At 35.0% G+C, this 25,485-nt stretch overlaps 1 protein-coding gene and 2 pseudogenes across 3 annotated transcripts in view; 2 read left to right on the forward strand and 1 right to left on the reverse strand.

The window, feature by feature from the left end:
- The first annotated feature begins 434 nt into the window (after nucleotides 1-434).
- LOC125859145 (AAA-ATPase At3g50940-like) lies at nucleotides 435-13,318 on the forward strand (annotated as a pseudogene).
- A 3,540-nt stretch (nucleotides 13,319-16,858) lies between these two features.
- Nucleotides 16,859-19,575, forward strand: LOC125859146 (AAA-ATPase At3g50940-like; annotated as a pseudogene).
- A 1,988-nt stretch (nucleotides 19,576-21,563) lies between these two features.
- LOC125860244 (protein HYPER-SENSITIVITY-RELATED 4-like) overlaps nucleotides 21,564-25,485 on the reverse strand; it is a 30,799-nt gene continuing 26,877 nt past the window's right edge. Inside the window, exons 1-3 of one of the 3 annotated variants that reach the window (XM_049540172.1) lie at nucleotides 24,076-24,456; nucleotides 22,735-23,415; nucleotides 21,566-22,273 (exon numbers count right to left, since the gene is read on the reverse strand). In XM_049540172.1, the coding sequence (XP_049396129.1) occupies nucleotides 21,806-22,273; nucleotides 22,735-23,415; nucleotides 24,076-24,420 (1,494 nt within the window). In that variant the 5' untranslated portion in view covers nucleotides 24,421-24,456 and the 3' untranslated portion in view covers nucleotides 21,566-21,805. Of the gene's footprint in view, nucleotides 22,274-22,734; nucleotides 23,416-24,075; nucleotides 24,457-25,485 lie in introns of those variants that run through there. The other 2 variants (XM_049540173.1, XM_049540174.1) reach the window with 2 other exon arrangements.

A 25,485-nucleotide genomic window follows, 5' to 3' on the forward strand; every position in this document is an offset into this window, starting at 1 on the left:
GGATGTTAAGATGGATTTGTGTGGCTTACAAGGAAAGATATGGTCAGAAATGAAAACATTTAGGCCAAGGTGGAAGTGACCTCCGTGGCGAACAAGATGTGAGATAGTTTATATATGTCAAGAGGAGATACACAAACTCCCTAGTGAGGATGTGTGAGAGATTGGCGTTGTAGAGCTTAGGAGAGGTAAGGGCAGGTTAATACGTACTAGGGGAGGTGACAAGCATTCAGCTAATCGAGTTCGAGGACATGACCCTGATAGAAGGGTGTGGAAGGCAAGGATTCGGGTAGAAGACTAGAAGTAATTAGTTTTGCATTTGGTTTCTCCGGTTGGTAGAATTAGCAATGTTCTATTAGTTTACTATTTCCGTATTTTTTTTATTTAATGCTATTTTTAAGAAGACAAAAATGCCCAACGAATGGAGGTGGAGTACAATGGTTCCATTGTACAAGAACAAGGGTGATATGCAAAACTGTAACAATTACAAGGGTATCAAATTGCTGAGCCACACAATAAAGGTTTGGGAGAGTGGTAGAGATGAGGGTGAGGATAGGGGTGTCCATTTCTAGTAATCAATTTAGATGCATGCTAGGGTGTTCAACTACTGAAACTATCGACCTTGTGCGGAGACTAATGGAAAAGTATACGAAAAAGAAGAGGAATCTCTATTGACCTTAAAAAGGCTTATGACAAAGTCCCAAGGGATGTTCTCTAGAGGTGTTTCGAGGCTAAGGTGTCCTGATGGTATATATTAGGGCAATAAATGACATGAATGATGGAGCTAAGGCTTGGGTTAGAACGGTGAAAGGAGAATCTGAGAACTTCCTAGTTGAGATGGGGCTACATTTGGGATCAATTCTTTAACCCTTTCCTATTTGCTTTGGTGATGGATGAGTTGACATGGTCTATTCACGAGGAGGTTTCTTGATATATGTTATTTACAGACGACGGATTGTTCGTTGATAAGACACGTGACAAAGTTAATGCTAGGTTGAAGATTTGGAGACATACTTTAGAGTCCAAAGGGTTCAAGTTGAGCAGGACTAAAATGGAGTATTTGGAGTGCAAATCCAGCGTTGGGGAAATGGAAGTGAATCTTGCCACACAGACTATTTCCAAGAGGGAGTTGTAAGTATCTTGGGTCTGTACTCTTGAATAGCGGGGACATCGAGGATGATGTCATACATCACATTGGGGGGGCATGGATGAAATGAAGGTTTGCCGCTAATGTATTGTGTGATAAGAAGATATCACCTAAACTTAAAATGTAAATTTTACAAAGTGGTGGTTAGATCTTCGTAGTCCACCCCTCTTGTTGTCAACCCCCTATTTCCCCTTACCTTCTTGTTGATCGGGAANGGGATCAATTATTTAACCCTTTCCTATTTGCTTTGGTGATTGATGAGTTGACATGGTCTATTCACGAGGAGGTTCCTTGATATATGTTATTTGCAGACGACATATTGTTCGTTGATAAGACACGTGACAAAGTTAACGCTAGGTTGAAGATTTGGAGACATACTTTAGAGTTCAAAGGGTTCAAGTTGAGCAGGACTAAAATGGAGTATTTGGAGTGCAAATCCAATGTTGGGGACATGGAAGTGAATCTTGCCACACAGACTATTTCCAAGAGGGAGTTGTAAGTATCTTGGGTCTGTACTCTTGAATAGTGGGGACATCGAGGATGATGTCATACATCACATTGGGGCGGCATGGATGAAATGAAGGCTTGCCACTAAAGTATTGTGTGATAAATTACAAAGTGGTGGTTAGATCTAGGTAGTACACCCCTCTTGTTGTCAACCCCCTATTTCCCCTTACCTTCTTGTAGATCGGGAAAAAAGATAATTCGAGAATCAATATATTGGTTACTATTTTATCACACGTTAGGCACATAACATTAAAGCAAAATTTTGAAACATTAGTAGACTTAAGAGTTTATGGAATTAAATCTAGATTAAATTCATAAATTCAAGAATATCATACCCAAATTAAGATCAAGTTATTTAATTCCAAGATATGGATTTAAAGAAAAGTTCAATTTCACGTGAGCTAGTCCATTGAGTTGGTCTTCAAATAATGATCCCGCTCGATTAGCCCAAGGCCCATTCAACGTGTCAAATGATATGACACACCAAGTCAAATAAAATAACAAATAAAATGATGTCACGAATTCAAATGACGTGGCACTCCTAGTCATATTAAACACCAATCAAACGCAGACAAATGTTCCAACTGACATGTCTTGGCCAATTAAATGTGACCCTATCAAATGAGCCAATCAAAATCAAGTGAAAATCATTTTTCTTAAAATTAAAGTCTTGAATTGAAAAATTGTTCTATATTCAAGAGTGCTTAGGTAAGTTTCCACATTTAATTTACCTATGACATTTTTCTAACAATCCTCCATTAGAAAAGTGAAAATCATTTTTCTTAAAATTAAAGTCTTGATTTGAAAAATTGTTCTATATTCATGAGTGCTTAGGTAAGTTTCCACATTAAATTTACCTTCGTAATGATTTTTTTTTTTATCTTGCGGTTTTATTCCAACAGGTGATAGATGTTTATAATGGACAGGCATTCAAGTGGATTTGGTTCTGCAGACAAACAGAGTCTAACTTCTACAACCCCAGAGACATGGATTCCGCTAGAAATCTGTAATAAGGTCCTTTGAGCTGACATTTCACAAGAAAAACAAGGACCTTGTTCTTAATTCTTACTTGCCATACATCATGGAAGAAGCAATATTGCAAAAACACAAAAACAAGGCAATAAAGATTCATGCTGGGGTTACGAAAGGATGTACTATTAGAAAAAAGTCATATGTCTAATCTGGAGACCATAACCCTATTTATAATTACACATAGTTTGTTTGTTTCTAATTTGTTTGTTTATCATTAAATTAAAAGTTGTATCTGTATATCTATACATAAAAGCACATATTTTATGATGCTTCTTACGAACATTTAACTTAAAGAATTAAGTTGACCACCTGACTACTTCTATTCTATGTTGCTTGGACCCTAAAAAATGTGGTCATACATGTGTCAGATTCTTCAAAAATGCATTGCTTTAAAAAGGACCGACATAACTCGACAATCATTACAAAAAAAACTGAAATTTGCTATGAAATTTGTTGCTAAATAGCTCATATCTAGCACAATTTTTTGATAATATGTAGTGACGGATATTGTTGTTTAGCTACAAAAATTTTCCACCACTAATCCATGTATTCTTAGTAGTAAAATCATGTGAAGAAAGAAAAACAAATAAAGTGAGAAATTGTCCAAAGTAAATAGGAAAAATTGTACTAAGACTAACAATAGTAATAGTTGGTATTGACTATGACTTTGAAACTTTGCACTATTATTTTTTTTATGATAAGAAAAACCCGCAGCCGCTACCCTTTAGGTGCATATAAGGTAAAGCATCCGCTCCTATGCAATAACTCACAAACAATACAGGAGAGGTAACCCGCACTAGACAAGCCCAGTGCGACGAGCTCGACCCAGAAGGCAAATCCCTTGCTTTCGCTGGCAAGGGGTTTCGAACTTGAGACCTCCAACATGGAAGTCCCAAGCCCAAACCACTCGGCCACCCTGAAGGGTACTTTCCTATATTAAGCATAGTGTACTCCACTATAGTTGGAGATTCCACAAAATCCAAATTTTATTTCTAGTACTTTGAGCTTAGTTTGCTTGCCGTTTCCATCCTGGGGCTATCTTCTTTATAACATTGCTGACTTTATTCTCTTTCACCTTGTGTTCCAATATTGCTATGAAACTCACCTTATTTCCCCTAATAAACTCCTTCAAGCAGATAAGAAGGTAGTCCAATGCAGGAAAGATCTAACTGATCATCAAGAACAAATGAGGGATCATAGGCACGACCCTATATTGTTTGAGCAGGAAAAGTCATTGAAATTGAAACTAGAAAAATGGGTTGAAATCTAGTGTCCGGTGGCTCCAATTAGAGGATTCTAATTCTGCTTATTTCTTTGCAAATATGAAGAATAGAGGAGCTCAACAGGGCAGACTTACGTTTAGCGATGGGGTTTCAAGCGACACCGCTTCGTCAAAGTTTTTACAAACTATATATATTAATACTATGTATAAAGCTATATGTAAAACAAATTGATGTTACTTGATACAAATAAACTAATTGCATGTTGGTTCACCGTCCGCTTTTGGTGTTTGAAGTCAGGGTTCAAACCTCAAACTAAGCTTTGTTTTGAAAAAAATTGTGGTTAACTAGTATTGAACCCAAGACCTCTTCTAACTAATCTAAACCAATGAGTCAAGGATGTCAGTTTCTGCAAGTCAATCTTGCTTTCTACAAGTTCACTCTTGCTCTAGGCACATAACACTAGAGCAAAATCTTGAAGAATTAGTAGACTTTTATGGAAATAAATCTAGATTAAATTTAGATACATTCATAAATTCAATAAATATCAAACCCAAATCAAGATTAAATTTTTTTAATTCCAAGATTTGGATTTAAAGCGGAGTCCAATTTCACATGAGCTAGTCCATTGAGTTGGTCTTCAAATAATGAGCCCATTCAATTACGCCAAGGCCCATGCCACATGTCAAATGACATGACGCATCAAGTCAAATAAAGGACAAATAAAATGATGTCACGTATTCAAATGATGTGGCACTCCTAGTCATATTAAACACCAATCGAAGGCAGACAAATGTTTCGAATTGACATATCTTGGCCAATTAAATGTGACCTAATCAAATGAGCCAATCAAAATCAAGCAAGAGAGTTAATCTACACTTAAATAGTCTACCTTCTACAACTATAAATAGGGGTTTTACATACCTCTCAAGGGAGACACTCAAAAGAATTTGGAGAAGGCATCTGTAACTAGCAGATCATCTAAAGAAGAGGAGAGAACTACATACATCTCTCTAGCGGCGATCTACAAGTTCTTCATCTCTGGTGGTGATCCGTAAGTTTCTATAACTCCATATGTGTGATCAAAGTCTAGCTCTATATTCGTACAAAATTTTAAATAACAAATGATTCATCAACTCAAGAACAAGCAAAAACCTTGAGTTGATGGTCGTGATTAGTGTTGTGAAGCAATCGCCTCGTCACCAATGGCGAGAGGCGAGGCGATCTTCAAAATCCTTTTAGCTTTGTGGCGAGGCAATCGTCAAAATGTGACGTCATGATGACAAAAGGCGAGAGGCAAGAGGCGAGAAAGGTGTCACCATTTGTATTTTCTTGAAAAAAAAGGCGACCAATTTAGGATTTCAAAAGTTAAAAGGTAATTTTAGGGTTTTCGACCAAACTACTCCAGCAACTAGCCAGGCTTTTCTAGCGACTCCAAAGTCTAACCAATACATATTTCTTCTTTTCATCTTCATATTTCTTCTTCCTCTGTTTCTTTTTCCTTGTTCTTTAGACTTTAGAATCACTTCTACCTTTGTTTTGACTTTTGTTATGCTTTTTTTCTCATTCAAGTTCTATTTTAGTATGCGTTATCTGTTTTCAGTTTTTGAATTGACATATTTGCTTATATGTTATTGCTATTGAGATTTTGATAATTCACATATGCAATTAAATATTTTAATTTTTTGGTATTAAATGGTGCCGCACTTGGCGAGGCAGACCCTTGTCGCCTTTTATCGTCTTTCGCCATCCAAAATACTGGTCATGATGATAACAATAAAAGGATTACGTCTTTCTATTTAAGATTTCATAAAGCTTGTGATCCACGCACATTATTGAAATCAAATATTAAATATTTGTCGGTATTTTCTTGTCTTGATTATTACATTTTCAGGAACAAAAATTTAGTTATTACACACCCACTAGCCAAAAAGCCCTTAAGAAGCATGCCCTCTTCATCAGCAGAATAGAAAATAACCTTCGCTAAGACAGTTTTATCGAGAGTAGGCTCAGTTGCTGCAACAGTCATGTTGGTTCATACGATAATCCACAGCTACATCCCCAGGGAACTGCATGCATATCTCTTATTTTTTACTCAAAAACATGTTCACCAAGTTCTGAAATCAGCTAACGATGGTGATTGACGAATTTGATGGTCTCGTCAACAACAAAATTTATGAAGCTACAACGATTTATTTGGCCAACAAGTTGTCCCCTCAAATCCATAGACTTAAAATCAGTAAGACTGAGAAGGAGAAAAATTTCAACATCGCCATGGAACGTAACGAGGAGGTAATTATTTGCACACACAAACACACATCTATATATATAATGATAATTGCATGTTATATTATTTGTTTAATAAAAGTTTTAGATCAAACTAAAAGTTATGTTGCTTGGACTCTAAAAAGATATTTACTACTAAGAATATATGGATTAGTGGTGGACAAAGTTTGTAGCTTAACAACCATGTATGTCACTACAGATTATCCAAAACTTGTGTTAGCTATGAGCTATTTAGCAACGAATAAGCAATAAAATTTGTAGCAAATTTCAGTTTTTTGTAGTGATTGTCGAGTGAAAATATCGGATCCCTCTAATGCTATGCACTTTTGGAGAATCTGACATGTGTATAACCACATTTTTTAGGGTCCGAGCAACATAGAATACAAGTAGTCCGGTAGTCAACTTAATGCAAAAAGTTAAATGTTCGTAAGAAAAATCATAAAGTATGTGTTTTTATGTGTAGATATGCTGATACAACTTCTAATTTAATGATAAACCAAACAAAATAGAGACAAACAAACTATGTGTAATTATAAATAGGGTTATGGTCTCCAGATTAGACATATAAAAAAATTTCTAACAGTCCACCATTAGAAAAGTGAATAGCACATCCCTTAAAATTCACGTCTTGATTTGAAAAATTGTTCTATATGCATGGGTGCACAGGTAAGCTTCCACATTTAATTTGCCTTCGTAATAATATAACATAATAGATCTTTTGAAGATAATGCTTTTTTTCTAATCTTAAGGTTTTATTCCAACAGGTGATAGATGTTTATAATGGACAGTCATTCAAGTGGATTTAGCTCTGTAGACAAGTAGGTCTAAACACTTCTACAACCCGTTCTACCACCCCAGAGGCATGGATTTGGCTGAGAAATTTGTAATAAGATCCTTTGAGTTGACATTTCACAAGAAAAAAAAGGGCCTTGTCCTTAATTCTTACTTGCCATACATCATGGAAGAAGCAATATTGCAAAAACACAAAAACAAAATGATCAAGATTCATACTGTGGGCCACGAAGAGATGTACAATTTACATGACATGTGGAAGCCGGTGAATTTAGATCATCCCACCACTTTTGAGACAATCCCGATGGAATCAAACCAGAAACACATGATTTTGAAGGATTTGGAGAGATTCATGATGAGGAAAAAGTATTACAGAAAAGTAGGGAAGGCATGGAAAAGAGGGCATTTGTTGTTTGGTCTTCTGGGATTGGGAAATCTAGTTTGATTGCTGCAATGGCGAATTATTTGAAATTCGATATATATGATTTGGAGTTGACTGCATTGATGAGGAATTCAGATTTAAGGAAGTTGTTGGTTGCCACAACCAATGAGTCAATTTTGGTGATTGAGGACATTGATTGTACCATTAACTTGCAAGCTAATTTGCTTAATCAAGCTATTTATGTTAGTTCAGATGATTTTCATCAGACAGAAAGCACGGTAAATTAGTCATATTTTCTGTTTCCTATCTTTCCTATTCCTATTTTTGTGCAGTATTTCGACATGACAAGAGTGTGAACAAAAATATTTATAACTACATATTATAAAAAGTATTGTGTTAGCTATGAGCTATTTAGCAATAAAATTTCCAGCAAATTTTAGTTGTTTTGTAGTGATTGTCGGTGTATGTCGGAGCTATGCACTTTTGAAGAATCTGACACATGTATGACCACATTTTTTAGGGTCCGAGCAACATAAAATAAAATTAGTCAAACAGCCAACTTAATGCTTAAAGTTAAATGTGAAAATAAGAAGCATAATAAAATATGTGTTATTATGTGTAGATATACTGATACAACTTCTAATTTAATGATAAAACAGACAAATTAGAAACAACCAAACTAAGTGCAATTATAAATAGGGTTGTGGTTTCCAGATCAAACATATGCTGATACAACATTTAATTTAATGATAAACAAGATAAATTAGAAACAAACAAACTATGTGTAATTATAAATAGGTTTATGGTTCCATATCAGACCTATGACATTTTTCTAACAGTCCATCATTAGAAAAGTGAAAATCACTTTTCTTAAAATTGAAGTCTTGATTTGAAAAATTGTTTTATATTCATGAGTGCTCAGATAAGTTTACACATTTAATTTACCTTCGTAATAATTTAACATAATAGATCTTGTGAAGATGATGTTTTTTTTAATCTTGCGGTTTTATTCCAACAAGTGATAGATGCTTATAATGGACAGACATTCAAGTGGATTTGGCTCTGCAGACAAATAGAGTCTAAACACTTCTACAACCCCAAAGACATGGATTCCGCTGAGCAATCTGTAATAAGGTCCTTTGAGCTGACATTTCATAAGAAAAACAAGGACCTTGTCCTTAATTCTTACTTGCCATACATCGCAATATTGCAGAAACACAAAAACAAGACGATCAAGATTCATACCGTGGGTTACGAAAGAATGTGCAGTTTACAGAGTTTTAGGCTAAAATCATCCCTCAAGTATAACCTAAACTTAGAGTACATCCTCATGATATAATTGTGAACAAAAAACATCCGTTAATTATTCTAAAACTTGCATAAAACTTCCTTTCTGTTAACTACGGTTTAAAAACTAATAGAAACAAATACATGTGCTAAGCACGTGACTTCCCCTAAATCTCCATATACTGTAGATTGATTTCTAATCTTCATGAACAATAACGCACAATAAGTTGAGACTCTTCTTTCATGCTTTTGTGCAGAAACATGATCTGCTCCAACTGTCCCACTTCCAATCTAACCTTCAGCAACGCTTTGCTAACCGAGGGTTGGAATCGACTACTCATATAACTGATCATTGCACTCAAATTTTCGAAAAAAACTAATAACACTCGATAATTTAGAAGATGCACAGTCGTTGGCAATTCGGGAGAGCTCTTGAGAAACAATTTGGAGAGAAAATACACCAAGCATGTTGACCTGAAGATAGATTTTTTCTTAGTTGTGCGAGGTGCCGCTAGAAACATGGTTTCTCAGTGGTCGATAAGGTGCTTATAATGAAAAGTGTCATCCATAGAAACTTCAATGCAATGATAAAGAAAATTCGGAATCTCTATTCCTGCGTATTGTTTCTTGTTTTTCAACCTACAAAATCTGATGATTTTGAAAGTGAAAAAGATATGTAGTTTGAGAAATAACAAAAATAGTACAATATTGGTAAAATCAAATCTTTTTCAATGGCTATTTCTTTTGCCCCAGCTTCAATTCTTATGTTGAAAAAGAACTTGTACGGTTGCTTAAGTTCAGAAGAACAGGAAGTTTTGTTTCTAGAAGACAAAAGCCCTGCTGAATATTGAAAACGATCAAAATTTGGGAGGAAATCAGTAGTATAGTATATGTAATTGTTTATGTTAGTTTTTTAACAGTAGTTAGCATAAAGGATGTTTATGCGTGTTTTGAGATAGTTAAAGGATGTATTTGGTTCACAATTATACTATAAGGATGTACCCTAAGTTTGGGTTATACTTGAGGGATGAATTTAGCCTAAAACTCACAGTTTACATGACATGTGGAAGCCGGCGAATTTTGATCATGCCGCCACTTTTGAGACAATCGCAATGGAATCAGACCAGAAAGACATGATCTTGAAGGATTTGGAGAGGGTCATGACAAGGAAAGAGTATTACAGGAAAGTAGGGAAGGCATGGAAAATAGGGTATTTGTAATTTGGTCCTCCGGGGACTGGGAAATCTAGTTTGATTGCTGCAATACCGAATTATTTAAACTTCGATATATATGATTTGGAGTTGACTGCAGTGACGAGGAATTCAGATTTAAGGAAGTTGTTGGTTACCACAACCAATAAGTCAATTTTGGTGATTGAGGACATTGCCATTGACTTGAAAGCTAATATGGTTAATCGAGCTATGTATGTTCGATCAAATGATTTTCATCAGTCAGAAAGCACGGTAAATTAGTCTTTTATTTTCTATTTCCTATCTTTACTATTCCTACTAGGTACAAACTCAGATTTATACCAAATGATTAAATAGAAAAAGTTGGGGCTATGTATTTTAGTTGATGGGGTAGTATGAAATCTGTAGTCAGGGGATCTGTCATGTAACATCTCGCAAATTGAAATAACTAGGAAGGAGTTAATAATTGGAAATAGTCGTTTTTGGAAAGAATGAAAATTTGGAAATTTTGAAGTTAGAATAAGTTGAGTATTGGTCAACTTCAAACAGACATAACTCCTAGATCAGGATGAGTTAGGTATACTTCTAGATATGGTACGAAAGCTCTTGGAATAATCTTTCCAACGCCACCGAGTTTGCGTGATTCCGAGTTCGTATGAGTGAGATATGCCCTTTGGAAGTTGGGTTGTTTGAATAAGGAAAGTCCAATACGGATTTCGGAAGGGTAATTTAGTCTTTTCCTTGCCCAATTGTTTTAATTCATTTTTAGGAGTTTAATTGGGGTAAAGTAAGATTTTAGTCAGTTTAGAAAAGTTGAAGTTCACGCTAGGGCTTGGAGAAAAGAGAAAAGAGGAGAAAGGAGAAGAGAAATCAAGAAATTGTCAAGAACATTCGAGTTTAGCTTGTGGATTTCGTCAAGGGGTGATCCCTACGAGGTATGTGAGATCACATAGCGTTGAGTTAGTTCACCCATGCACCAAATCATGTTTTATTTCAGCGAATCAAGTTTTGAAAGTTTAGAAATTGAATTCTTGATGGATTTGTTGAAGTTCCTTTGAATTCTTGATTCGTTGAAATTGTTGAGGAGTTGTTTGATCCCAATTCATGTAATTAGTTGTGATTTCAAGTAGAATCTGATGTATTTGGATGGTTTTGTTGATTCTAAATGTTTGAGGAAAGAACCATTGAAGTTTAGAGGGTTTATTGATGAAAAACGAGCAAGAAAAGTCGTCAAACACCTGGGGAAAAGGGTGGGGCGTCGCGCCAGCCAGTGCATCCCAAAAAGGTTTCTGAATTTTCACCCTTGGGCTCCGTGGCATCCAGCGCGCCCCAGACCCGTCTCTGAATTTTGAGGGCTGGCTCCCCGCGCCTCTCAGAGCACCAGGGACGCCAGTTCTCCCCATTCGTCCCCCCATTTTTTCATACTTGTTCCTTAGCAATGTACCTATGTTTCTCAATTGATTCCAACACTCTTAGGTACATCTAAACATCATGAAATCATCCATAAACATGAGATCATGAACCTTGAATCCATAATTCAATTCAAGGAAAGTTAAGAGTCAAGTCTAGAAATTAAGAAGCAAGTCAAGAAAAGTTTATAAAGTTTTCAAAAGTCTTTCACAAACGTTTTAACTTTGTTTTAAGACTTAAGTTTCAAGTTAAGCAAAGAGTAAATAGTTGAGTTCATTTCTCAAAAAGCTATAAGAGAACTAAGTATTCCCAAGAGTTTAAAATGTTTTCACATTTGAACAAGAAAGGGAAACACCAATTTCCAAGGAGCTTTTAAGCTAAAGTTTTGAGTAATTATCTCAAACCAAAGAAAGAAGTTTTGATTTAAATCATATGAGCTAAGTATATTTTGGGAGTAGTATTGAGCACCGATTTGGGGATGCGAGTTCATATTAACTCAAGTCTCCATAAACCATGTAGCCATCATAAGGATCATACTTTTTAGATGACTCCTTAAGATGCTTTTAGCATAGACTAGTGGAGCATAGACTAGTGGATCCACTTAATTAAGGCGTTCTATATGACAACAAAGTATAGGACATTTCTAGCAGTGTGGGCAAGACGATGTATCACCACTTAGGCTCATAGTGGTGGTTGTCGGTTAGAGAATCTCCCACAGAAACTATATTACTTTATTGTACGAGTAAAATTGAGTTTGTTATTGCTTGTTCTTTAATGAACTAAGTTGTTTTCTACTGTTTTAAAGACTTTCTATATATTGCATGTGTTTTATTGCTTTATATTGAGTTAAGTTATTCAGGAGTTGAGTAAGGCCAAGGTAAGTGTTTCTTTCAGATTCTTTTCAAGCTTAAGTTACGTTTAATATTCCAACTCGCATACTTGTACATTCAATGTAGTGATGCCAGTTGGCCTGCATCATATTATGATGCAAACACAGGTAACCAAGATCAACATATAGCACCTCGTTGATCCAGTTGAGCACTCAGAGTCAGTTGGTGAGCCTCCTTGCATTCCGGAGGACTCTTTTTATCATTTGCTTTCAGTATTTCATTGTTAAGATGATCGGGGGTTTTGTCCCGACATCCCTCTTTGTTTTAGAGGCTTCACAGACAGTTAGTAGTTCAGTTGTCTTTACATTATCATTTCATATGTTAAGACTTGAGTTGCCATTTTGGCCAAGTTGGATGTTGACTTTTAAACATTCTAAGTTATTTTATTAAACCATTGAGTAAGTGCATTTGATCATTGTAATAATGCTTAGAGTCTTCCGCTTAGTAAGTAAGTCAGGCCAAGGGTTCACTTGGGGCCAGCAATGGTTCTCGAGTGCCAGCCACGTCCGAGATGTAGGCTCGGGGCGTGACAGGTCAAGTGAAAGATAATGGGTTTTGCTCCTGCTATTACAGTTTTTAGGATAACTGATTAATTACCATAAATTGGATAGGATATGTTGGCCTTTTTTTGTGCAGTATTTCGACTTGACAAGAGCGTGAAGGGGTTCTGAACAATTGTTATAATGCGTCCTTGCCTACGGATTAGTCGATATATTTTTACAAATTCTACTAACATGGAACTACAATAATTTCACCCTCCATTAATTTGTGATTTTTATGAATAAACTAAGCGTCATTTATTGGGAAAATTTGGATTTGGTATTAGTGTATTGTGTTGTGTGTAATACTTTACCTTACTAATATATTTATTTTTATTGCAGATCACCTTGTCAAGTTTACTAAATTTTATTGACGGGCTATGGTTGAGCTGTGGAGACAAAAGAATCATAATTTTCACAACAAATCACATAGAAAAACTTGACCCTGCACTGCTGCGACCTGGCAGAATGGATGTGCACATTCACATGGCATATTGCACACCTTGTGGCTTCAAACTTCTTGCTGCAAATTACTTGGGGATTAAAGATCATAAATTTTTCAATGAAATTGAGGAATTGATTGACATAGCAGAAGTGGCAGAGCAGTTGTTGAAGGAACATGAAGTTAGATTCACTTAAAGGGTTTATTAATTTTCTTCACAAAAAGATGAAAGAGAAGAAGAGGCCATGGAATAATTTTCTTCACAAAAAGATGAAAGAGAAGAAGAGGCCATGGAATAATTTTCTTCACAAAAAAATGAAAGAGAAGAAGAGGCCATGGAAATAACTCAAATGGAGTCAGTTGATGAGAAGAAAGAAAGTAATGGAAATGGGATTAAAGAAAACTAGTAATAATCCATATCACTTAATCAATGATTAGAAGATTAGTTTATATAATTTTGTAATCGTTAATCTGATGTAAACGATCAAGTAGTATGCCCCCTTTAAGAGTACTATTATATTGATTGATGAACAAACAGAATTAGCTGGAATTTCGTATTGCTATTACTGTATTTGGTTTATGAGTGCTGCAGATAAGAATAATTCTACAATGATTTCCTGCATTTTATTTACAGATTCTTCATGCTCTTATAAACTTTTTCTCGCAGACTCTGTATCAGTGTATGTGATGTTAGTTTCTAAGCTATGCAAGCATGACCTCAAACAACTAGTTTATCTGTATATAAATTATTCCCTCTGTTCTACTATTCCAAATGGTTTTCCAACAAATTTTGCATTTTCCTCAATTGCCATTGCACCTATTTCCCCTTACCTTCTTGTAGATCGGAAAAAAAATAAAATAATTCAAGAATCAATATACTGGTTACTATTTTATCACACATAACACTAAAGCAAAATCTTGAAGCATTAGGAGTTTATGGAATTAAATTTAGATAAATTCATAAATTTGATAAACAATCCAGGATTTAATTCACTTTTCTAATGTTTGACTATTAGAAACAAGTCATATGTCTGATCTGGAGACCATAACCCTATTTATAATTACACATAGTTTGTTTGTTTCTAATTTGTTTGTTTATCATTAAATTAAAAGTTGTATCTATACATAAAAGCACATATTTTATGATGCTTCTTACGAACATTTAACTTTAAGCATTAAGTTGACCGCCTGACTACTTCTATTCTATGTTGCTCGGACCCTAAAAAATGTGGTCATGCATGTGTCAGATTCTTCAAAAGTTCATTGCTTTAGAAAGGACCGACATAACTCGACGATCATTAAAAAAAAACTGAAATTTGCTATGAAATTTGTTGCTAAATAGCTCATATCTAACACAATTTTTTGATAATATGTAGTGACGGATATTGTTGTTTAGCTACAAAAAATTTCCACCACTAATCCATGTATTCTTAGTAGTAAATATCTTTTAAGAGTCCAAGCAACATAATTTTTAGTTTAGTCTAAAAATTTTATGATAACAAATACCATAACATGCAACTATCATTATAAATATACATAGATGTGTGTCTGTGTGTGCAAGACATTACCTCTTCATTACGTTCCATGGCGATGTTGAAATTCTTCTCCTTCTCAAGCTTACTAATTTTAAGTTAATGGATGTTAGGTGATAACTTGTTGCCCAAATAAATTTCAGCAGCTTCATAAATTTCGTTGTTGACAAGGCCATCAAATTCGGCAATCACCATCGTTAGCTGATTCGAGAACTTAGTGAACATGTTTTTCAATCCAAAGAAGAGATATTCATGGAGTTCCAAGGGGTTGTAGTAGTGGATTATCGAACCAACCAATATGGTTGTCACAACAATAGAGCCTACTATTGATAAAACAATCTTGGCCAAGGCCATTTTCGATTCTGCTGATGAAGAGGACATATTTTTTAAGGGTTTTTTGGCTAGTGGATGTTAGTGTTATGCACCAAATGTGTAATAAAATAGTAACCAATATATTGATGCAATTGCCATTGAGGAAAATGATAAATTTATAGTAAAATCATGTGAAGAAAGAAAAACAAATAAAGTGAGAAATTGTCCAAAGTAAATAGGAAAAATTGTACTAAGACTAACATTAATAGTAATAGTTGGTATTGACTATGACTTTGAAACTTTCCTTAAATAAGGGACTGCTACCCTTTTAGGTGCACACAGGGTACTACTATGCAATAGCTCGCAAACAACATAAGAGAGGTAACCCGCACTAGGCAACTCAGTGCGACGAGCTCGACCAGAAGGCAAATCCCTTGCTTTCGCTGGCAAGGGGTTTCGAACTTGAAACCTCCAACATGGAAGTCCCAAGCCCAAACCACTAGGCCACCCTGAAGGGTACTTTCCTATAAGCATAGTGTACTCCACTATAGTTGGAGATTCCACAAAATCCAAATATTATATCTTCTTTATAATATTGCTGACTTTATTCTCTTTCACCTTGTGTTCCAATATTGCTATGAAACTCACCTTATTTCCCCTAATGAACTCCTTCAAGCAGATAAGGTAGTCCAATGCAGGAAAGATCTAACTGATCATCAAGAACAAATGGAGCATGATTGAGGAGAGCATAAATAGGCTGAAATCTAGAGTCCGGTGGCTCCGATTAGAGGATTCTAATTCTGCTTATTTCTTTGCAAATATGAAGAATAGAGGAGTTCAACAAGGCAGACTTACGTTTAGCGAAGGGGTGTCAAGCGACACCGCTTCATCGAAAATTTTACAATATATATAAATATTAATACTATATATAAAGTTATATGTAAAACAAAATGATGTTACTTGATACGAATAAACTAATTGCATGTTGGTTCACCGTCCGCTTTTGGTGTTTTTAGTCGGGGGTTCAAACCTCAAACTAAGCTTTGTTTTGAAAAATACAATATACTCATAAAAAAAAATTATGGTTAAGTAGTATTGAACCCAAGACCTCTTCTAGCTTAAAACTAATCTAAACCAATGAGTCAAGGATGTCAGTTTCTGCAAGTCACTTTCACTCTTGCTCTAGGCACATAACACTAGAGCAAAATCTTGAAGAATTAGTAGACTTTTATGGAAATAAATCTAGATTAAATTTAGATACATTCATAAATTCAATAAATATCAAACCCAAATCAAGATTAAATTTTTTTAATTACAAGATTTGGATTTAAAGCGGAATCCAATTTCACATGAGCTAGTCCATTGAGTTGGTCTTCAAATAAGGACCCCGCTCGATTACGCCAAGGCCCATGCCACATGTCAAATGACATGACGCATCAAGTCAAATAAAGGACAAATAAAATGATGTCACGTATTAAAATGATGTGGCACTCCTAGTCATATTAAACACCAATCAAAGGCAAACAAATGTTCTAAATTGACATGTCTTGGCCAATTAAATGTGACCTCATCAAATGAGCCAATCAAAATCAAGCAAGAGAGTTAATCTACACTTAAATAGTCTACCTTCTATAACTATAAATAGGGGTGTTACATACCTCTCAAGGGAGACACTCAAAAGAATTGGGAGAAGGCATCCATAACCAGCAGATCATCTGAAAAAGAGGAGAGAACTACATACATCTCTCTAGAGGCGATCTACAAGTTCATCTCTGATGGTGATCCATAAGTTTATATAACTCCATATGTGATCAAAGTCTAGCTCTATATTCTTACAAAATTTTAAATAACAAACGATTCATCAACTCAAGAACAAGCAAAAACCTTGAGTTGATGGTCGTGATCAGTGTTGTGAAAGGTGGTCGCCTCGTCACCAATGGCGAGAGGCGAGGCGATCTTCAAAATCCTTTTAGCTTTGTGGCGAGGCGATCTTCAAAATGCAACGCCATGATGACAAAAGGCGAGAGGCAAGAAGCAAGAAAGGTGTCACCATTTGTATTTTCCTAAAAAAAGGCGAACAATTTAGGATTTCAAAAGTTAAAAGGTAATTTTAGGGTTTTTGACCAGACTCCTTCGGCGACTAGCCAGACTTTTCCTGCGACTCCAAAGTCTAACCAATACATATTTCTTCTTTTCATCTTCATATTTCTTCGTCCTCTGTTTCTTTTTCCTTCTTCTTTAGACTTTAGAATCACATCTACCTTTGTTTTGACTTTTGTTGATGTTTTTTTTTTTCTTATTCAAGTTCTATTTTAGTATGTGTTATCTATTTTCAGTTTTTGAATTAACATATTTGCTAATATGTTATTGCTATTGAGATTTTGATAATTCACATATGCAATTAAGTATTTTAATTTTTTAGCATTAAATGGTGCCGCACTTTAAAAAGGCAAGCACCTCGCCGCTCGCCTCGCCTTGTGGCGAGGCAGACCCTTGTCGCCTTTTATCGTCTTTCGCCATCCAAAATACTTGTCATGATTACGTCTTTATATTTAAGATTTCATAAAGATTGTGATCCACGCACATTATTGAAATCAAATATTAAATATTTGTCGCTATTTTTTTGTCTTGATTATTACATTTTCAGGAACAAAAATTTACTTGTTACACACCCACCAGCCAAAAAGCCCTTAAGAAGCATGCCCTCTTCATGAGCAGAATTGAAAATAACCCTTGCCAAGACAGTTTTATCGAGAGTAGGCTCAGTTGCTGCAACAGTCATGTTGGTTCATACGATAATCCACAACTACATCCCCAAGGAACTGCATGCATATCTCTTCTTTGGACTCAAAAACATGTTCACCAAGTTCTCAAATCAGCTAACGATGGTGATTGACGAATTTGATGGCCTCGTCAACAACAAAATTTATGAAGCTGCAGCGACTTATTTGGCCAACAAGTTGTCCCCTCAAATCCATAGGCTTAAAATCAGTAAGACTGAGAAGGAGAAAAATTTCAACATCGCCATGGAACGTAATGAGGAGGTAATTATTTGCACACACAAACACACATCTATATATATATAATGATAATTGCATGTTATATTATTTGTTATAATAAAAGTTTTAGATCAAACTAAAAGTTATATTGGTTGGACTCTAAAAAGATACTACGTACTAAGAATATATGGATTAGTGGTGGACAAATTTTGTAGCTTAACAACAATATATGTCACCACAGATTATCCAAAACTTGTGTTAGCTATGAGCTATTTAGCAACGAATAAGCAATAAAATTTGTAGCAAATTTCAGTTTTTTTGTAGTGATTGTCGAGTGAAAATAATGGATCCTTCTAATGCTATGCACTTTTGGAGAATCTGACACGTATATAACCACATTTTTTAAGGTCCGAGCAACATAGAATACAAGTAGTTAGGTAGTCAACTTAATGCAAAAAGTTTAGTGTTCGTAAGAAGAATCATAAAGTATGTTTTTATGTGTAGATATGCTTATACAACTTCTAATTTAATGATAAACCAAACAAAATAGAAACAAACAAACTATGTGTAATTATAAATAGGATTATGGTCTCCAGATTAGACATATGAAATTTTTTCTAACCGTCCACCATTAGAAAAGTGAATATCACTTCCCTTAAAATTCACGTCTTGATTTGAAAAATTGTTCTATTTGCATGGGTACTCAGGTAAGCTTCCACATTTAATCTGCCTGCGTAGTAATTTAACATAATAGATCTTTTGAAGATGATGCTATTTTCTAATCTTAAGGTTTTATTCCAGCAGGTGATAGATGTTTATAATGGACAGTCATTCAAGTGGATTTGGTTCTGTAGACAAGTAGAGTCTAAACACTTCTACAACCCCAGAGACATGGATTCGGCTTAGAAATTTGTAATAAGAACCTTTGAGTTAACATTTCACAAGAAAAACAAGGACAGATGAGCTGTTTACATAACATGTGAAAGTTGGTGAATTTTGATTATCCCACCACTTTTGAGACAATCACAATGGAATCAGACCAGAAAGACATGATCTTGAAGGATTTGGAGAGATTCATGACGAGGAAAGAGTATTACAGGAAAGTAGGGAAGGCATGGAAAAGAGGGTATTTGTTGTTTGGTCCTCCGGGGACGGGGAAATCTAGTTTGATAGCTGCAATAGCGAATTATTTAAACTTCGATATGTATGATTTGGAGTTGATTGCAGTGACGAGGAATCATAATTTTCACAACAAATCACATAGAAAAACTCGACCCTGCACTGCTGCGACCTGGCAGAATGGACGTGCACATTCACATGGCATATTGCACACCTTGTGGATTCAAACTTCTTGCTGCCAATTACTTGGGGATTAAGGATCATAAATTTTTCAAAGAAATTGAGGAATTGATTGACATAGCCAATGTGACACCAGCAAAAGTAGCAGAGCAGTTGTTGAAGGAACATGAAGTTGGAGATTCACTTAAAGGGTTGATTAATTTTCTTCACAAAAAGATGAAAGAGAAGGAAGAGGACAAGGTTATGAAAGTGGAAATAACTCAAATGAAGTCTGTTGATGAGAAGAAAGAAAGTAATGGAAATGGGATCTAAGATAAGGAGGAAGAATCCATATCGCTTAATCAATGATTAGAAGATAGTTTATATAATTTTGTATTCGTTAATCTGATGTAAACGATCAAGTAGTATGTCCCCCTTAAGAGTACTATTACATTGATTGATGAACAAACAGAATTAGCTGGAATTTCGTATTGCTATTATTGTATTTGGTTTATACGTAGCTCAGATGAGAAAATGATCTCTTAGTCCAATTAAAATTTGAATAGGAGAAAATAATTCTACATTTTATTTACAACACACAGACTGAGATGACCAAACAAGCTATATAATAAATTTGTCCTAAAATAGGGAAAAGCAATGATCTGAATAAGTTGATGTACCTCATCAGATCACAATGCCAATGCTAATCAACATGCAACATCTCCGTTTTGTCTCTAACTTTTGAGATTCCTTCAAATTGAAAGAGAAATATATGAAGATTTCTCCCAATCAAATAATACAGTTTCAATGGTTTGGTATATTCCAGAAAATGAAATTAGCAAGTTCCAATTCATCAACTACAATCTCATCTTTAACAACTTAACTATAATCAGAAAACAGAAACCATACCAATAGTTGGAGAGGTTAGTTGTCACGTTCTCTAATACAAAACAACAAAAATAACATACCCAATGTAGTTCCCATATGGTGGGGTGTGGGCAGGGAAGAGTGTACCCAGACCTTGCCCCTACCTCATAGGAGTAGAGAAACTGTTTCCGAAAACCTCCCAGCTCATGAGGTAACACATATTAAAGAACATAAGGAAGAAATTCTCTAATATACTAATCCTTTTTATTTTTTTTCTAATAAATGATATTAAATTTACTCTTACCTGGCCCCTAAGGCCTAGCTCTAGCGGCAAAAGGTGGAGGATTTGTGGCTTAGATCATAGGTTCAAGCCCCACACCATGCAAAGTGAAGCCCAGTATTTAAGTGGAGAAGGGTAGAGGGGCGGACCCATTATCCACCGAGTTTAGAAGGCCGTGATTGATTCAAAGGGCGGGTCACAAGCAAATTTCTTGGTTATCAAAAAAAAAAATTACTCTTACCTGTTGTGAATGGACTGATTTGGATTTGGAAACTATATAGATTTCAAATGCTTAGATCCCGGGCAGTAAAACGGTTGCTTTGAATAGTAGGAAAATCAATGAATCAACTATATCTCAATCTAAGCACTTCAAAAATGACTTCAGATTGAAGTCTTTTACACCAAGCGCTAAAACCTCAATACAGAATGATAATTATTTTATTCTCATATGTTGATTGTATTTTTGCTCTTCTGTTGTAGAAAGTTTCAAACTTTGATTACTATTCTTTTTTTTGTGGAGTTAATGGTAAAAAAAGAACACCTAAACCATCACTTTTTCGTAAGTTTCACACCTCAACCATCAATAGTTCTCTTTACTTATCTAAACTATCCGTCCTTTGTTTCAAAACACACATTGCAATTGAGATAACCAAATATTAGCTTGTTCACCGTGAAAGCTAACTTAACATCCATGAGTATTTTAGTAAAAAGTGACTAATAGTTGAAGAACGAAACTCACGAAAAGGTGATAGGTTAGGTAGGTAAATAGAACAATAAATAGTTGAACAACGAAACAAGAGATTGAAGTTAGGGCTATCATTATGCAGAGTCAAAGCACTGTAACTCAATTTACAGATCATATAAATTAGGGGAAAATTACCTCACTCAAAATTAGTCTGCCGGAAAATCAATTAGCTGAACGGAGCCAAATCGGACAATAATGGATGCTGCCGATTCCGTGCATTTCATTAATCAATTTACTGGTGCTGCCGGTTTGATGACGAATTCGCCGCCGGTGGAGAAAACTATTTGGGTTTACAGTCTGATTTTTGAGTATTAATAGTTAAATTTTGAAACTTTCTGATAGAGGACATTTAAGTAAAAATATTTATTATAATTGAGTAAACGTATATAATAACACTAGTACGTATTTTATTTATATAAAATAGTGCGAATATAAAGTAAAATATTCTCAAGGGGACATACAACTTAATCGTTTAATTCAGATTAATTAATACGTTCAAAATTATATAAACTATCTTCTAATCATATGATTAAGTGATAGGGATTCTCACAATATAGTTCTCGTATAATATTGTACAATTTACCAGATATATTTTTTTATTATTTATATAGATCAAATGAGGCGCTACACCACTTGCAATTGGATTAGACAAACTTTTTTTTTATTTGGATTTAAGTACTTTCCCCATTTGGTAAGTCCTTTTCTTCCTCTTTTTCTTTAATCTCATTTTCAACATTTTCCTCCTTCTCATCAACAGATTCCACTTTCTTAGCCTTAACCTCTTCATTCTCTTTTATCTTTTTGTGAAGAAAATTAATCAACCCTTTAAGGGAATTCTCAACTTCATCTTCCTTCAACAATTGCTCTGCCACTTCTGCTGGTGTCACATTTGCTATGTCAATCAATTCCTCAATTTCTTTGAACAATTTATGATCTTTAATCCCTAAGTAATTGGTAGCAAGAAGTTTGAAGCCACAAGGTGTGCAATATGCCATGTGAATGTGCATGTCCATTCTACCAGGTCGCAACAATGCAGGGTCGAGTTTCTCTATGTGATTTGTTGTGAAAATTATGATTCTTTCGTCTCCACAACTCGACCATAATCCATCAATAAAATTCAGTAAACCTGATAATGTCACCTACAAAACAAAATGGCATAGTCACGGAAAGTATAACGATACACTAATACCAAATCCAAATGTCATACTACCACATAAATTAAAATGATAGAATACACAACCAGACATTTAAGTTTGACCTCAGCTGATAAGTAAACGCTCCAACTTTGAATATGCAAATCTAGACACCTCAACTCTTCTCCCATGTGAGGTTGAACACTCCAACTTACACCGTCATCATCTAGACACCTCCAAATTTATGTGTCACGTCAGCATTGGGTGTCCATGAGACGCAATAGAGACGAGTTGGAGTGTCTAGATGTGCACTACCAAAGTTGAAGTGCTTCCTTGCCAATTGAGGTGAAATTTGAGTGTATGCTTATGCATTACGCTATTTTACTAAAATACATAGCCCTAACTTTTTTATTGTGTATACAACTTATAGGAATAGTAAGGAAATGGAAAATAAAAGACTAATTTACCTTGTTTTCTTGCATACGAAAACCATTGATTGAATGAACAACAGCAGCTCGATTAGCCAAGTTATCTTGCAATTCAATGGTACAATCAATGTCCTCCACCACCAAAATGGACTTATTGGCTGTGGCAACCAACAACCTCCGTAACTCCATGTTCCCCCTCAGCGAAGTCAACTCCAAATCATATATATCAAAGTTCAAATAATTCGCCATTGCAGCAATCAAACTAGATTTTCCGGTCCCTGGAGGACCAAACAACAAATACCCTCTTTTCCATGCCTTGCCAACTTTCCTATAATAATCTTTCCTCTTCACGAATCTCTCCAAATCTTTCAAGATCATGTCTTTTTGATCTGATTCCATTGCGATTGTCTCAAAAGTGGCTGGATGATTAAGATTCACCGGCTTCCACATTTCGTGTAAATTGTACATTCTCTCGCAATCCACAGTGTGAATCTTGATCGTCTTGTTTACGTGTTTTTGCAATTTTGCTTCTTTCATGATGTGAGGCAAATACGAATTAAGGACAAGGTCCTTGTTTTTATTGTGAAATGTCAGCTCAAAGGACCTGATTTCAGATTTTAGAGTGGAATTCATGTCCCTGGAATTATAGAAGTTTGTAGACTGTGTTTGTCTACAGAGCCAAATCCACTTGAATGTCTGTCCATTATAAACATCTGTCACCTGTCAGAAGAAAACGTTGAGATTTAAAAAAAAAACATCGTCTTCACACGATCTATTATGTTAAATTATCATAAAGGTAATTAAACGTGGAACCTTACTTGAACTCGTGAATACAATCGTTCCTCAAATCAAGACGTATGAATTTTAAAGAAAGGCGACTAATTTCACTATTCCAATGGTGGATTATTAGGAAAAAGAGTCATATGTCTGACAGACACGGACATTCAAAAATGTTGTTGTACCCGTGTTGGATCCTCTGCATAACTTTTCAAGGATCCGATACATACCCGTCAATATTTTTGAAGAGTTTAGGCAAAGCTTCCAATTTAGACCAAACTCTTTATGATAACAAATAATATGACATGCAATTATCATTATATATATGTGCAAGACTTTACCTCCTCAGTATGTTCCATATCACATATGTCTGATGTGGAGTCTCCACATCAGATTACTTCTAGTTTAGGTGGAATGTAACGGACCCTAAAAAATGTTGTCGCACCTATGTTGAATCCTCAAAAAAAACATAATTTTTGAAGGATTTGCCACACACATCAATATTTTTTAAGGAGTCCAAGTAACAAATGGCTTCAAGTTTAAACCAAACCTTTTAAGATGACAAGTAACATGGCATGCAATTTTATATGTGCAAGACATTACCTCCTCATTACGTTCCATGGCAATGTTGAAATTTTTCTCCTTCTCAGGCTTACTGATTTTAAGTCGATGGATGTTAGGTGACAACTTGCTGCCCAAATAGGTCTCAGCAGCTTCATAAATTTCATTATTGACAAGACCATCAAATTCGTCAATCACCATTGTTAGCTGATTTGAGAAATTGGTGAAAATGTTTCTAAGTCCAAAGTAGAGATATTCATGGAGTTCCCGGGGAATGTAGTCATGGAATATCGAACGAACCAACATGGCTGTCGCAGCAACAGAGCCTACTGTCGATAGAACAGTCTTGGCCAAGGCCATTTTTGATTCTGCTGATGAAGATGACATATTTTTAAGGGTTCTTTTGGCTAGTGAATGTTAGTGTTATGCACCAAATGTGTGAAAACAAAATAGGAACCAATATATTGATGCAATTGCAATTGAGGAAAATGGTAAATTTATAGCAAAATCATGTGAAGAAAAGAAATAAAAAATAAAGTGATAAATTGGCCAAAGAAAATTGGAAAAAATTGCACCAAGACTAACAATAGTGGTAGTTGGTATTGACTATGTAGACTTTGAAACTTTCCTATGTATGCCCACAAGACTTTCCTTATAGTTTACGTCTTTCGCCTATATTTGATAGTCAACTGAACACTTTTCGTCAAAAAATTATATTATATATAGGTTGAATATTATTTTTATGTGCTCTAGTAAATTTGGAACACTCTTAACGAAATTTTTTTACTTTACTACTATCATCATGACATGTTCCTATTTTTCCAATTCATAAAAGGAAATATAGGGAAAAATGCAAAGTCAACATGAACATAGGTTATTGGAAAATTAGCAATTAAATACTATATAGTATTTATTTTTCTCCGACTTGACTCTAAGTGAATATTGGGTCTTTCTGAAGTGTAGATCGGGGTGTTAATTAAGGTAATTAAATACTATATAGTATTTAACGCGTTTGAACGAAGAAAATTAATCACCAGTCATATTTTGACCCGTCTTAAAGTTTGGTTACGTCTTTATCAATAACGACATATTCAATGTAATTTCACAAAGTGGGGTACTGACGGAATCAGAATTTTAATAAAGGGTTTCAAAATCTGAAAAAATAAAGACACAAATTAAAGTAGTCGAAGGGAGTTCGACATCTACTATATATACGTAAAAAATTATTTTAACCATATATAAATAATATAATTTTTCGCCAAAGGGGGTTCGGATGAACCCCTGACTCAAAGGTGGCTCCGCCACCAGTTGGTGGGGTCGGAGTTTTTATAATATGTAAAAAATTTTGTTTTCCATTTGTTTGTTTATTTAATTTTGCTAAATTTTTAATGTAATTTCTATACTTTTTGTGTTATTGTTATTTTATAGTATTAAAGTATTGATTTTAAAAAA

This window comes from Solanum stenotomum, chromosome 3 (assembly GCF_019186545.1).
Source record: "Solanum stenotomum isolate F172 chromosome 3, ASM1918654v1, whole genome shotgun sequence".
In the NCBI taxonomy this organism is placed as follows: Eukaryota; Viridiplantae; Streptophyta; class Magnoliopsida; order Solanales; family Solanaceae; genus Solanum; species Solanum stenotomum.